General features: G+C 36.9%; 1 protein-coding gene across 1 annotated transcript; it reads left to right on the top strand.

The window, feature by feature from the left end:
- The first annotated feature begins 1,467 nt into the window (after positions 1-1,467).
- On the top strand, positions 1,468-12,490 carry LOC126755837 (gustatory receptor for sugar taste 43a-like). The gene is made up of 9 exons (XM_050468555.1): positions 1,468-1,620; positions 4,390-4,591; positions 4,648-4,791; positions 6,246-6,347; positions 7,198-7,276; positions 9,494-9,686; positions 9,808-9,876; positions 9,941-10,030; positions 12,428-12,490. The coding sequence occupies exons 1-9, from the start codon at positions 1,468-1,470 to the stop codon at positions 12,488-12,490; spliced, it is 1,095 nt and encodes a 364-aa protein (XP_050324512.1).
- The last annotated feature ends 4,184 nt before the right edge of the window (positions 12,491-16,674 follow it).

The raw sequence follows: 16,674 nt of genomic DNA, 5'->3' as shown, positions 1-16,674 counted from the left end.
TTCATTACTATATCGTATAGTATTTCATTACTATTTTTTGTTTCGTGCTCGAAATATTTCTTTTAAAACTTTACTAAAATGGAAAATATGTGATATAAACTTAACGCAAAGGGCGAAATTCAATACAGTGGGTATGCCAAGAAAAGGTCAAATAGGGAATCGCAAGTGATTATATTAAGGATATGGGGTTTAGACTAAGTCGTGGTTCGCTTTCATTTAAATTCAGCGTTAACCCACTTTATATTTACGAAATAAAAGTCCACTTAATTTCATAAAAAGAGGGGGTTAGGGGAAGGTCTGGAGAGATAGCATTAATTTTTAGCAAGTTCATTTGGGAACATGATTTTTGGGAAGATAATTCACATATTAACTGATATTGCGTCTGCTGGCATAGCGGAAATTAATCTGAACTTTGAAAATGAAATGTATATGGGGGTCCTTCTCCACCTCTTCTTTAATTCGCTGAACTATGTCAATGTCGTTGTATAACTCATACAGCTAATCGTTCCATCGAATGCGATATTCGCCGTTGCCAATGCGCAAAGGAACATAAATCTTCGGCAGAACCTTTCTCTCGAAAACTCGTAACGTCGACTCATTAGATGTTGTCAACGTAAATGCCTCTGCACGATATTGTAGGACGGGAATGATGAGTTCCTTAACACCTTTGCAGGGGTCGTCATCAAAAGGGCGGTCACTTATACCTTTTCGTCGGTAGGATTTTTGACTTGGTAGGTCCCAAACCCAGCGCACAACCCTGGTGCAGGGGATGTTTCGCCTTCTGATTTTAGCTCGCCTTCAAACGGATTTTTTTTTTTGCTACCCAGAGGATACTTGGTCTAAGACCGGAAGCCATGAGCTACTTGAGCCATATGTAAAAGAATCGTTTCTGGCCACTTTCGTTCTTCACTTGCGTGAACTTCTACACATGGCTCCATCCTCCAGATTTCATTCCTTCAGGGAAATGTTTGTGCAAAGTTTTATTCAGATAACATAATTGATGTTGGATTTGTATACGGTAAACAGAAAGAAAGAATTTGGGTCAAGATCGTCCTGTGTACTGAATATGGTTGAAATTGGTCAAGTAGTTCCTGAGGTAAAGGATTTCACCTAAAGATGCTCAATTTGTAAATCGGTTCTCATGAAGTCCTTACGTACAATCTTGGATTTAAAATTAGTTGTCCCATTTACTTAATAGCTACCTCGTTTTCAGTAGTTCTCAATATAACCGTTATATGCGGAGGTCCAATTTCACCTATTTTCACCACGTCTATAGTGGTAGGTTCTATAGTTTAGGTGTTCATCACGGAAAAACAATGTGATACGTAATTGTTTATAACATTCGATCATCCACTTCCAATTCCTGTTGAGCAAAGATAGAAAACAAATCGAATACACCACGATAGCAGTATTCATATATTGTATTTCCTATATTAAAAATTAATAACGCATTTACTGTTACTAATTATGTGTCGTAAAATTTCCAGCGTGAGTTCTTCGACACTACAAGTGGTCACAGCAATGGATGTGGGCATGGTGGCACTGACATGCATTGCTGGCATCGGTTGCGGTCTTTGCAGTGTGAAACCTACACAACAGCTCAATATGCGTTTAAGGAAGGTATTTCATGATATATTTATACACTATTGACTAGCTGATAATTTCTCTAAGTCAATTATACTCTTGTGTCACTTAAAAACTGTTTATTTTCTATTCCTAATTATTAAATTAATTCAGAAAAGTCATTAAAATACTAATTTTTACTCAATTTGAAAATATTTGTTGTTGAAATTTGGAATTTTAAAATTTAAATTTAAATTATAAAAAAATTTCATTCTTCTACTTCTTTATTGGCGTAGACACCGCTTACGCGATTATATCCGAGTTAACAACAGCGCGCCAGTCGTTTCTTCTTTTTGCAATGCGGTGCCAATTGGATATTCCAAGCGAAGCCAGGTCCTTCTCTCCTTGGTCCTTCCAACGGAGTGAAGGTCTTCCTCTTCCTCTGCTTCCCCCGGCGAGTACTGCGTCGAATACTTTCAGAGCTGGAGTGTTTTTGTCCATTCGGACAACATGACCTAGCCAGCGTAGCCGCTGTCTTTTAATTTGCTGAACTATGTCAATGTCGTCATATATGTATGTATCTCATACAGCTCATCGTTCCATATGCGATATTCGCCGTGGCCAACGCGCAAAGGACCATAAATCTTTCACAGAACTTTTCTCTCAAAAACTCGCAACGTCGACTCATCAGTTGTTGTCATCGTCCAAGCCTCTGCACCATACAGCAGGACGGGAATTATGAGTGACTCCTAGAGTTTGGTTTTTGTTCGTCGGGAGAGGACTTTACTTCTCAATTGCCTACTCAGTCCGAAGTAGCATCTGTGACATTGTTGGTGGTGTTTACACTGGTTCCAAGATAGACGAAAGCTCGCAGAGGTCCTTCCCGATCCTTATGGAGCTTTTGGTGTTGCTCAACTTCAGTTTACACACCCGTATTAGTTTTGCGGGGATACCAAATTGAGACATCGCGGCATAAAGGCGGCTCTTTTTCGTGCTGTCGAAAGCAGCTTTGAAATTGACGAAGAGGTGATGTGTGTTGATTCTTCTTTCACGGGTCTTTTCCAAGATTTGGCGCATGGTGAATATCTGGTCGGTTGTTGATTTTCCAGGTCTGAAGCCACACTGATAAGGTCCAATCAGTTTGTTGACGGTGGGCTTTAATCTTTCACACAATACGTTTGATAGAACCTTATATGCGATGTTGTGGAGGCTAATCCCACGGTAGTTGGTGCAGATTGTGGGGTCTCCTTTTTTATGGATTGGGAATAGCACACTTAAATTCCAATCGTTGGGCATGCTTTCGTCCGACCATATTTTACAAAGAAGCTGATGCATGCTCCTTATCAGTTCTTCGGCATCGTGTTTGAAAAGCTCGGCCGGCAATCCATCGGCCCCCGCTGCTTTGTTGTTCTTCAGGCGGGTAATTGCTATTCGAACTTCTTCATGGTCGGGCAATGGAACGTCTGCTCCATCGTCATCGATTGGGGAACTGGGTTCAGCTTCTCCTGGCGTTGTACGTTCGCTGCCATTCAGCAGGCTGGAGAAGTGTTCCCTCCATAATTTAAGTATGCTCTGGGCATCGGTCACTAAATCACCTTTGGGGGTTCTACAAGAGTATGCTCCGGTCTTGAAACCTTCTGTTAGCCACCGCATTTTTTTGTAGAATTTTCGAGCATTACCCCTATCGGTCAACTTATAAAGATCTTCGTACTCACGCAGTTCGGCCTCTTTCTTTTTTTTCTGGAAATGCGTCTCCCTTTCCTTTTCAACTCTTGGTATCTATCCCATCCCGCACGTGTTTTGGTCGATCGTAACGTTGCGAGGTAGGCAGCCTGTTTTCTCTCCGCTGCGACACGGCACTCCTCGTCGTACCAGCTGTTCTTTTGCACTTTCCGAAAAACAATGGCTGCGGTTGCAGCTGTACGTAAGGAATTTGAAATGCCGTCCCACAGTTCCCTTATACCGAGTTGTTGACGAGTGCTCTCAGAGAGCAGGAGTGCAAGTCGAGTAGAAAATCGTTCGGGTGCGAATCTTGACTGCAACTAGGTAGTGGGTCGACTTGATGTTAGGACCACGGAGCGCTCACACATCTAAAACACTGGAGACGTGTCTTCCGTCTCTCACAACATGATCGATCTGGTTGGTGGTTTTTCGATCCGGAGACAGCTAGGTGGCTTGATGAATTTTCTTATACTAGAATCTAGTACTACAGATAACCATATTTCGGGCCCCGGCGAAGTCGATCAGCCTCAATCCATTTGGGGATGTTTCGTCGTGGAGGCTGAATTTACCGACCGTAGTGCGAAAGATATCTTCTTTGCCCACCCTGGCGTTAAAGTCGCCAAGCACGATTTTCGTCTCAGTCCTTGTCCCGTCCATCGCAGCTGGGTAGCTGCACCTTCCCAATTAATAGACCGAACATTCCAGGTGCATACCCTAAAATCGTGTCCTTAATTCGTTTGCCATGATCGTCATCAAAAGGAGGGTCTCTCATCCGAGGCTTGTTGTTCTTTTTCATTGGTACTGTTTTTTACGTGGCGGGTCCCAAACTCTGCACACAACCCTGTGGAGGGGATGTTTGTCCTTCTCACTTTAGCTCGCCTTCAAACGGATGTTCTTAGGCTACCCAGAGGATACTTGGTCAAAGAGCGTAAGTCGTGAGCTGCTTGAGCCATATGTAAAAGAATCGTTTCTGGCCACTCCCAAGTGAATGACGATCAAGAACTTTCCTCTACACATGACTCCACCCTCTAAAAAATATGTCATTAGTAATAAAATTTATAACAACAATAAATCGTAAATCATTTGAAACTAAATTTCTTACAGCTGGACGAATCTCTGCACTTATTTCCGAATGTCGACAATGATCGCTTTATGCCTAGAATGTTGGCCATAGTCACACCTACATTATTTGGAGCAATTATAAGTTACGTCAATTTAATTTTGTATAGATATTTTAAATTTATAGCGATATTTATAGGTTTCGATTATTTTGGGTGGATGCAGGTTGTGTCGAAACATGTTCTTGGTAAGATTTTTCACAAGAGAACAATTTTCGGCACCTTTTAACTTTTTTTTTTGCAGCCGCTACTTTAAATTGGTATATACCATTTTATGGGATTTATTCGGTGCTAATTGGAAGTCATATTTTATATGCGAATAATGCTCTGGGACTTGCGAGACGTTTTCGTCGCTTGAATAAGATATTGAAACACCATTTCTTGTTGGGTGAGATAGCTTTCATACAAAATATTTATAAACATAATTTATTTGTTAAATTTTTTTTGCTTTTTCACTTTAAAATATAAATAAACTTAGCAAATCAGGTATATATTGCAAATTAGAAGCGTACAAGAAGAAATATTAAATTTGTCGCTTTTTAAAATAGAAATAGATCTCATCTAGATAAGGCTAAAATGTTCGTTTTGCCATGCCAACGTCAATATACAAGTACATAATTAGCCATTTCTTGGGTCGCTGTCTTTCGGCGCCACTTAAGTGGGTATTTTGGTTTAGGAGCCCGAATTTTAGGTTTTTCTTTTTGACGCGATGAAAAAAATCAAGAATTATTTTAACAATCTATTTTTTTACATGCTTTTTATTGATATTCTAAGAATACAAAAAATATATAATATAAGAAAAAAAAAAAATTAAATTTAAAAAAACTGCAGGTCGGCGAAGTAGAGACTGATGAAACAATGGCTTGTCCTGGCGTGCAGGATATAAATCCTTTCCGTGACCTAAAATGAAAATTTATACGAAATCCGTGAAGAGTAAAAGTGTAGTTATCGCACTAAGAAAACGTTTTTGAAAAAAAAAAATTACAAAATGGTGGAGGTTTGATAAAAAAGTTTCGTATTTTCCCTATTTTTTTGTGGTTCGGAATTTTTTAAAAATAAAAAAAAAATCTTTCGAAAGCTCTTCGTAGTGCGATACTATAATGTATAAGAAAGCTCTGTGTAAAATTTCATGTCAATCGGTTGAGTAGACCTTGAGATATCATGCACACCGTTTCTAGAAAAGTAGTTATGAGAAAAACGAGTTCAAAGTTTGAGAACTAGTTGCGCGCAGTCGGAGTCAGAGTCACAAAATGAGCTGGAACTCGGAAAATAATTTGAATTTCGAAAAATCCTCTTAGGGACATTATCTTGAAGGGTTATACTACAAAAATATGCAAAAAAAAATCGATGCGAATTAAAAATAATTTTTTTCGAATTTCTAAACCAGAATACCCCCTTAAAAAACTTTATATTTATCAAATTATGACTAGTTTAACTAGTTTGTTTGATTCGCTAATCTTTAACTAATAAAAGACAGCAATGAAGAAGCTTTGTTTGGCGCGTCGTGGGGTTTCCCATTTCTTCAGTGTAAGCTTTCAATCAATAGTAAAATATGTATGAACCTAAAATAGCTTTACAAATTAGCATAAAGGGATATCTGATTTCAATATTCTGGCGAGTAAGCCATTTCACAAATGCACTTTCAGTAACTTTGGGTACTTGAAGTTCGTTCGTTAACAAAGATACTCATCACTTTTATAAATATATTAAATAAATTATAAAAGTTGAAGTTTTAAAGTTATTTCCAAAAGCAATTGACAGACTCCTAATATTGATAATTATTGTATTGACTTGTTTACCTAATGAAAATTTTCCATTGCCATTCATTATAAGCTCTCACAGATGGAAAACGCTGCAGTAAGATGAAGACTTGGGTTAATAATTTATCATCTGATGAGGAAATTCCATCACACCATGAATTTGATCGCCTGAGAAATCAACATTGTAAGTAAAAGTATATAATATATACATTGTGACAAAAAATCATCCGGAAATTGTAATTAAATTCCCCGAGTAAATGATATTTCAAAAAAATGTACTACTGCGTTGCGATTTTTACAATGGATAAAAATATCGAACAAAGAATGCGTCTCAAATTTTGTATTTATAACCAAATTTCGTGTGCGGAATCGTTGCGAATGTTGAAAAAGGTTTACGGTGATTGTTTTCAAACACTCAAGCCTAAGAGTAGTACAAAATCGTACTGAACGACTTTCGACCTCTTCAACTGATGATAATATTAAAAGAGTTAAGGATATGGTGATTGAAAATCGTCAGATAAGTCTTAGACAGATGTCAAGACAGCTCAACTTCTCTCGCGAGTCCGTTCGAATGATTTTGGTGGATATTTTGAATATGAAACGCGTTCTAGCTTGACTCGTCCCGATAAAGCTGTTTTCTTTTCAAAAACAGTACCATAAACAAGTCTCCCACATTCATGGAGAGCAATATAGTCGCCCATGAGGCATGGGTTTATGAGTTTGACATCCAAACAGGTCAGCAATTATCAGGATTAGCGGAATGAGATGAAGGTAATCCCAAAAAGTTCTTATGAAAAGTGTTTCGAGAACAGGAAAAATCGTTGACATAAGTGTATTGCATCTGTCGGAGATTACTTTGAAGGCAACAAAATAAACATTGATGAATAATTAAATATATTGCGTTTTATTTACAATTTCCGTGTACTTTTTTATCACAATGTATGTATATGTACCATATATGGTATTTATATGATTTATAAATGTGAAAATACGTGAAAAAGTGTTCTATCAAATTCATTTCTTTCTATTTCCAGCCAAACCTACGGTTGAGCTGTTAAGAATACTGGTCGATAATTACGAATCATTGTACAAGTGTGTAGAAATCTTTTCCAAGTAAGTTTAAAAGCGCAATAACTAGTCACTAGCCAGCAAAAGTTTGTATTGCAAAAATTGTGGCTCAAGTGCTGAACACATTGAGCGCGACAGACTGCAAACGACATCTGTCAAATATTAAAATACACACGTTCTTATGGACACAGTTATTTTGACAGCTGCACGACTACACGACTGCAGGCCGACAGTTGTCGCTCTCGCTAACTTCAATATATTTTTATAATTGCCAACGACAGTAGGACGACAGTAGAGAGATAGGGTTGAGTGGTGATGCCACTAATATGTAAAATGTAAAATTATTCAAAGCTCTAACAAACCTGACGTTGTTTTACAAATAAAACCATAAAATAGCTCTATTATATCATTTGTAATAACAATTGATAATTTAAAACAAATAAATTTACCTATTTCTTATTTTTTGCATACAAAATTTCACTTGAACAAAATACAAAAATTTCATTGAAAAGAAAGGTATTAGTATGGCCACAACGAAATTGTGTACCTACATGCAAAATGGACAGCTGTGTTGTCTTGTGTACATGCCGGCCATTGTTATGTCCCTGCCTTCTTACAAACGTTCATGTAGAAGAACTCACGACGACATTTACAGTTCACTGTCGTGCTGCCATGTCGTGTCGCGCTCATTGTGTTCAGCACTTCACGGTCTGAGACATTCAAGTAAAAAATAGAGAAATCATTACACTTTATATATCCTTTCTATTTATCTTTCTCTCGCACTCCCTCTCTCTTCTCTCTATAAATAAAGGCTGTCCCAAAATTAACGCAAGATTTAAATTTGCCGCCATTTCTGTAGGAAAGTGTTGAAAACCCTAAAAAGAGTAAATCGACAGCTGACAGTTCAGGCTTTTAAAAAATTAAGCGTTACATACACGATAAAACATTATTGAACCATATTTAAAAAATAATAATGAAAAGCTTTCAAGCAAAATCATTCGAATCATTCACCTTGATGGGTTTGATAATCATCAAACATGCCGCTTTGGAGTTCGAAAAACCTGCATGTAATTGTCGAAAAACAAAAGAATCTACAACAAGTTTGGTGTGGATTTTGGACTATAGACATAATTGAACCATGCTTGTTTGATGTTGTTGATGCTGATCATGCAGTGACTACTATTTTAGTGGTGCTTAAAATGGCGACATGATAACCTATGCCTTTTGTCGAATTTGGATGATATTCTTACGGCCAATATGTGGTTTCAACAAGAAGTACTTCATTTACTGCTTAAGACATTTCCAGGTTGTGTCTTCTCTCGGTTTGGAATCAGAATTGGATCGTGTGATTTAGCACCACTGTATTTCTTTTTATGGTGTTATTTAAAATCACAGGCCTATTGCAACAAGCCCACAACCATGCATGCTTTAAAGGAGCAGATTCAGCCATCACAAGTATGTATGCAGAATAGTCATGGAAAATTTCTATAAACGAGTGCGTATGTGTATGGAAAGCCGTGGAAGCCATTTGCCCGATATGTTATTCCATAAATAACCTTTTGCTAATTACTTTATTCATCAAAATCTATTTAATTTCAACCTTTTCGTTAATTTTGGGACACCCTTTATGTCATAATTCCTTGTTATAATTTTGGATCTCTTTAATTGACATGAAAAACTGAAGTTTTCCGTTATTTAAAGAATTTATTTTTAATTTCTACAAGGTAAATATTATTATGATTAACAATTCATGAAAATAGTGTTAAAAAGAACAAACATTACCTCTAATAATACGAATAATAGGTTGTCAAAAAAGTCTTGCGGTGCTTTCGCTAGTTGGCGCTGAAAGCGCGTAGTTCCAGTTTTATTCGTCGCATCGGGTCATGCTATACCTTTTTGGAAAGCTCATTTCACGCGCTAACACGTGTTTGATTGATTGTCGTTTCTTTTAAGTCGTTCGTAAGTTACAGCGTCGCAAACATGGAGCAAAATAAAGAGATAAATACGGCATATTTTACTGGACGATAAAGGCAAAAATTTTCGTTCTGGTGTAGAGGTGGTCATCTCCGGAAGCCGCCAATAAAATTGAATTGGTCGAAAGAGACCGGCATAGTAGCAGCCGTAGCATCGGTCAAGAGCTGGGCATGAGTCATCAAAAATTCATTTCAATTTCAATAAAAAAAAATCAATAAAAATATCGCAAGACTTTTTGACAACCCATTATTATAATAAATTCGAATATGCGTTTTCCGATTCCATCAGCACCTTCGGTTTTGCTGTGCTTTGCAACCTGATCTCCTGCATGCTACATATCGTCATCACAGCCCATTTCCTGATTATAGCTTTAAAAAAATTTTCTATAACCATTCGGACTTACTGTCAGATGATGTGGCTTATGCTGCATATATTCAGATTACTATTGGTGGTGGAAGCTTGTCACAAGGCGACCGTAGAGGTGAGCAGCAGCTTTTCGAAGCTATATAAAAACTATATTAAACAATTTGTAGTTAGTTATTTGATAATATTAATATTAAAATTATTGTTAATACTAAATTAAAATTTATTTTCGTGCAAAGTCAAAGGAAACCATACAGATCGTTAGCGAAATCAAGCGCACAACTGTTGAGCTATCGTTATCAGCTGAGGTGACTCATTTCGTACTATCACTTTAAATAACAAATTTTATTATAACTATAGTTTTACTGGCAGTTTCAAACATTTTGGAAACATTTACATATTTACGATGTAAGGATTTCTGTTTTGGGGATCTGTGACATCAATAGAACGATATTGACGGCGGTGAGTAAAAACTACAATGAAAAGGGTTAAAATTTCAAATATCAGTTAAGCATATTGTAAGCCTGCCAAGCTGAAATAATATTGCAAGTTAAAAAATATGGCAACTACTACTTAAATACATACTACTGTGCGCAAAGCATACTAGGACTTTTTAATTTAAATTCGCGCGAAAACCCATTCGTCGAAATATTTTTTTCTAGGTTGGTCTGACTGTCAGTGGCATCTGTGCCAAGTGTCACTTCAAAATAATCTTTAGTGCTTAGTATATGCTTGTCTTTATGAAGTACATAAGGTGCATTCGGCGATTTTTACGATGAGTGAAATTATTCAAAAAAGAGGTTTCATTCAATTTTGTGTGCGGAATCAATTTTCTGATGCCGAAACGTTCAGAATATTGGAAAAGGCCTTCGGTAACAATTGTTTGTCGCGAGCAAGTGTTTTTTTGGTACAAATTATTCAAAGAGGATCGACAATGCGTTGATGGCGAACCACGTCCAGGACGGCCAACAACATCAACTGATGATCCACATGTCAATAAAACAAAAGAATTTGTGCTTAAGAATCGACGATTGACAGTCAGATATCAGAATATCAGAAGGATCCGTGAAAGCCATTTTGCTCATTTGGGTCTAAGAAAAGTGAAAACACGATTGGTTCCAAATTTTTTTGAAAAACAGCGTCGTGTTAAGCAGTCGTGTCTGTGAAACAATGCTTTCCAACTATCAGGAATCATGACCCGGAAACAAACGATCAATCGGCCGAATATGGTAGCGTCGATGAGCCGAAGCTGAAACAAGTAAGGAAGGGCTAAGTTCGGGTGTCACCGAACATTTTATACTCTCGCATGATAAAGTGATAATCGAGATTTCATTATACGTCATTTACATATTTTTCAAATACCGTATTTTTGTAAAGTTTTATTCCGCTATCATCATTTGTTCCTAATGTTTATACTCGTATTATACAGAGAAGGCATCAGATGGAATTCAAAATAGCTTTATATTGGAAGAAGGCGTGGTTGTGAACCGATTTCACCCATATTTCGTACATGTCATCAGGGTGTTAAGAAAATATTATATACCGAATTTCATTGAAATCGGTATAGTAGTTCCTGAGATATGGTTTTTGGTCCATAAGTGGGCGAGGCCACGCCCATTTTCAATTTTTAAAAAAATCCTGGGTGCAGCTTCCTTCTGCAATTTCTTCCGTAAAATTTAGTGTTTCTGACGTTTTTTGTTAGTCCGTTAACGCACTTTTAGTGATTTTCAACATAACCTTTATATGGGAGGTGGGCGTGGTTATTATCCGATTTCTTCCATTTTTGAACTGTATATGGAAATGCCTGAAGGAAACAACTCTATAGAGTTTGGTTGACATAGCTATAGTAGTTTCCGAGATACGTACAAAAAACTTAGTACGGGGCGGGACCACGCCCACTTTTCCAAAAAAATTACGTCCAAATATGCCCCTCCCTAATGCGATCCTTTGTGCCAAATTTCACTTTAATATCTTTATTTATGGCTTAGTTATGACACTTTATAGGTTTTCGGTTTCCGCCATTTTGTGGGCGTGGCAGTTGGCCGATTTTGCCCATCTTCGAATTTAACCTTCTTATGGAGCCAAGGAATACGTGTACCAAGTTTCATCATGATATCTCAATTTTTACTCAAGTTACAGCTTGCACGGGCGGACGGACGGACAGACGGACGGACAACATACAATCGGATTTCGACTCTACTCGTCACTCTGATCACTTTGGTATATATAACCCTATATCTGACTCTTTTAGTTTTAGGACTGACAAACAACCGTTATGTGAACAAAACTATAATACTCTCCTTAGCAACATTGTTGCGAGAGTATAAAAACCACGGCAAAGCAGGTCAAAAACTAAGGTTATGTTTACAGTTTTCTTCGATTATCGAGGTGTGGTGCACTCCGAATTTCTTCCGATCGGCCATACTGTCAACATGGAACACTTTTTGACAACTCTTGGTTTCTGCACCACGATAATGCACTGTCGCATGCTACATTGATTCTTCGTGAGATTTTCGCCAAATTTTCAACTAATATCGTGCCACAACCACCGTAATCGGCTGATTTAGCTTCATGCGACTTCTGGCTATTCAGCATTTGAGTTAATCGAAAACATCAAACGTGAACGTGGTCTTGACAATAAAAAAAACTTCGCTGAATAATGGAAACACAAATTAAAAAGATTTATATCGTTGGTTATCCGTCTCAAAAAGTTAAAATTTTAGTAAATATTAAATAATAAATAAAATAATCGCTTTAAACGCCACTTAGGCTCACAAATGCTTAGATGTTAAGTCGAAAGTTTAAGTTTTATAAGTATATGCATTAAGCCCACCTTAAATTGATTTCTTTTGTTTACAGTTCAGCTCTGGAATTGCTACATATCTTTTTATTGTATTACAATTTCAAAATACCAGAGGCTAATGAACCTGAAATAGACACAAACGCCACTTGCTCGAGTATATTTAAAAGTTTTTAAATGAGCTAAGCTTCATCCTACCGTGCCACTCTGTAAAAGCTGGCGCACCCTAGTACACATATCACACCTCAGAAAAACACCATGTTCAGCAAGATGTCATCACACAACGACACCCCACACCACCAAGCAACAAAAAGATCACCACACCACTTTTGATGACATCCCACAATACCTCACTAACAAAAGGACGGGTTCATCGCACCCACTTCATTGGATTACTCAGCAATTCGACGCGCTACAACTTAGTATTGTGAGCCAACACGCACGCTAATTTTTCGTTTATACATAGATGCAAGAGGAATTATATTTTTTCGACATAACAGCATTTATGCGCGTTACGATTATCCGTTTCAACACGTTTCCAGCGATCCTGCAAGGCAAATATATATTTACACTTATAACGTGGATCATTAACTGGAAGTGTATAATAAAAGTTAAATTAAATAAACTCTGCTTCTTAAATATGCCAGCTTTTTATTTTGCCTTATAATAAATCAAATGTTAATTTTAAAGTAGTGGTGTGTCCTTACCAATTAATTGGGTATCTAGTTAAAAAAAGGAATTAAAAACAAGAAAAAACGTTAACTTCGGCTGCACCGAAGCTAATATAGCCTTCATAGGTGCATTTTTTTTTAGTAACTATGTGTTCAGTTTGTATGGAAGCTATATGCTATAGTTAACCGATTTGAACAATTTCTTCGTAGATTACATTGTTGCCTTAGAAAATGACCTGTGCGAACTTTTGTGAAGACACATTGTTAAATGTGAAAGCTTTCCATACAAGAACTTGATTCCAATCGTTCAGTTTGTATGGCAGCTATATGTTATAGTGGACCGATATCGGCGGTTCCGACAAATGAGCAGCATCTTGAAGAGAAAATGACGTTTTCCAAATTTCAAAACGTTATCTTAAAACACGAGGGACTAGTTCGTATATATACAGACAGACGGACAGACAGACAGACAGACATGGCTAAATCGACTCAGCTCAACATACTGATCATTTAAATATATACTTTATAGCGTCTCCGACGCTTCCTTCTGGGTGTTACAAACTTCGTGGAAAACTTAATATATATCCTGCTCAGGGTATACAAATGGAAAAGACGTTAAAATATAATAATATTTTGTTGCGCATTCTTTTCACAAAAATTTATAAATATATTAAATGCTAAATTTCAAATTAAATAGACGAATTTCATAAGTTCTACAAAATAGATGGTAGTCAGCAACATTTTTGCTTTCTAGAGCAGGGGTAACCAAACAATTTAAAACCACATGATTCAACAACGATACAAAAACAACAACAAAGTCTAGGAATGGCACAACATTTGGGATACTAATACTTGTAATTAATAATATTTTATACAAAAAGCCCAACTTCCGAACTTCTAAGTTTCGGTCTTGGAAATGGTGTTATTGCTCAACACTTTTTTTGGAATATATAAAGTCAATGTCACTTGGAAACACACATTTGGTGTACTAGTGCTGACATAAGTGCAAGTATGTGGAAAAAATTAAGGGGTTACATGGGTTTTCTCGGGTAAATAACAGCCTTTTTTCAACGATTTTTATTGTTACAAACTTACACTATTAACAAAGAAATTTTGAAATTTTAGAAAAAAAATATTTTAAACTCGACCATTGCGATGCCATTCCCGGTGACCCCTCGGAAAAAAGATGTGGTCGCGTTAGCAGGATGCTTACGGGATCATCTAAAGTGAAAAATACATGGTTTAGTTAAAATTAACTTAACTTAGAACTTGGACTAAGGAAAAAAACAGAAAATTGGATTTTCAGCAAACATTTTTACAAAAAAATTAAAATTTTAATGAAAATTTCGAGACGGTTTTTTCTAATAGTTGTAATCACAAAAAAAACCTTCGCCCACATCTTTAAAAATTGTAACTCAAAGACCTGTGCAAAATTTCATGAAGATCGGTTGAGTAGTTCTCGAGAAATCTTGCCAACCGACTTCAAAAACACAGTCTCGAGAAAAACGCGTTTAAAGACGGCGCACTTAGCCAAGCTAGCCACGAGCGCACAAGTTCCCAAGGCTGTATCTCCGAAACTATTACTCGGATCTCGGATTGAAAGTTTAGGACAATATTCTAGAGGTGTTGTAGAATTTAATAAGACAATAAAAAATTCGATTTTTTTAAACCCGTAAACCCATGTAACCCCTTAGGAACGATTGGATTGACAGGCTAGGCATTTCATTCGTTTGCCTACGTTTTAATTTAAAACTCTGAAAAAAAATCATTTAGGGGACTCACAACTTGTTTAAAAAAAAATAACTTTATTAGACTTTATGAAACCCCTAATTCTTCTACTACTACCCGTAACATTAATCTTCATTTTGAAACACCACCTTGTGTAAAGTAATTAATATTTATTGCTTTCCACAGAATAATTTCCAGCGCATGTAAATTTTCCGCTGAAGTTAACTTACGAAAGTTCGTAGAAAGTCGATGGGCTTCCTTGTATGCTCAATACATATGTGTATCCAAGTCATAAATATGTTTGTATATGCAGCACACATATATAGTACATACATATACATACACGTGGTTTTAACACAATTTGTTAAACAAGTGATCAACACGTATCTGCAAACAAAATTCCCCACTCTACACGCAAACAACAACAATCAACTGTCTATAAACTTATTTATTCTCCCATTATACACAAACAATGACCAATAAAGAATTGCTTGCGCCTACATATATGCTACATTCGCCGGAGTAGCCCTGCTACTGTTGTTTACTTTCACTTATTCGCATACGCGCACACATCCACACACGCACACACACCCATGCATGCATAGCGTTGTCATACATTATGCTTTGATGACGCTACCTGCAAGCGCTGCCATCTTCTCACTTTCAACCGTTTCTTCACTGCCCATGTGCTGCAATTTAAATTCATTCAGTTTTCAATTTGACAGCCCACCTATTGGTGGTGTTCTTAGCGTTACAAAAATAATTTTATAACCGTAATATTGGCAGCGCCATTTTATAGCCAACCGTTTGACAATTTAATTATGCATATAATTAGCTGGAAACAGATTTCAGTGCGCGCTTTATAGTCACGAACTCTAATGATTATTTACAATTTAAACGATAAGAGTGTAAATAGCATTTAGAAGTGTTTACAGCCAGGTGGACGCAAACTGTTGAATGCAAGGTTGAATTCAGGGGAATTTCATTATAAAAAGGGGATATAGTTTAACTTAGGATACAAAAAATGGATGACTTAATAATTAGTACATTTGCATCTAGTAAAACATAAGTTTTAGTGTGTACGCCTTGATATTATATGGAAGGCTGTCGAGTCTACTTAAAAGAAAATTGACTCTTAAAAACTTTTGACTCTTCATATTAGTATTGGAATACAAGGTGCGTTCCAAAGTAAACAGAACTCTTCGAATCCAGCGCCCTTTGGTGACGCCATCTATATGTCGACTGGTGCGTTAGAATCTGCTATCTTTGTCCAGTGAGAATTTCATGATATCTCATCGATTGCAAGTGAAGTTATTGCGTTTTAAGTGTCAGTATGTTTGTGTTATCGGTGCGAGAATGAGCTTCAAACAAAGAGCCAACATTAAATTTTGTTTTAAAATGGGTAAAACTTTTACCGAAACGTTTCAGTTGATGAAACAAGTTTATGGCGATGATTGCCTATCCCGTAGCAGAGTGCACGAGTGGTTTCAACGTTTTCAAAGTGGTCGTGAGGACATAAATGACGATCAACATGTGGGCCAATCAAAATCCGTGATCACCGGAAATTCCATTGAAACTGTGCGTGAATTCATCAAAAATCAGCCGAAATCATCATTTAAATTCATGGAAATGGAATTGAACATCTCCAAAACATCGATTTATCGCATTTTGACCGAACATTTGGGCTTACGAAAGGTGTGTGCACGGTTTGTTTCGCACAAATTGACTGACGACCAAAAATTGCTCAGAATCCAACATTCGATTCGACACTTGTGACCGATTATTTCACCAAAAATCACATTTTAACATTAACCACTCCCCGTATTCACCTGATATGGCACCGTGCGACTTCTTCCTTTTCGGAAAAATGCATTTGCCCATGAAAGGAAAGCGTTATGCAGACGTAG

This window comes from Bactrocera neohumeralis, chromosome 4 (assembly GCF_024586455.1).
Source record: "Bactrocera neohumeralis isolate Rockhampton chromosome 4, APGP_CSIRO_Bneo_wtdbg2-racon-allhic-juicebox.fasta_v2, whole genome shotgun sequence".
Lineage (NCBI taxonomy): Eukaryota > Metazoa > Arthropoda > Insecta > Diptera > Tephritidae > Bactrocera > Bactrocera neohumeralis.
Note: the sequence above shows the minus strand (reverse complement) of the source record. Positions and strands in the feature narration are given on the sequence as shown.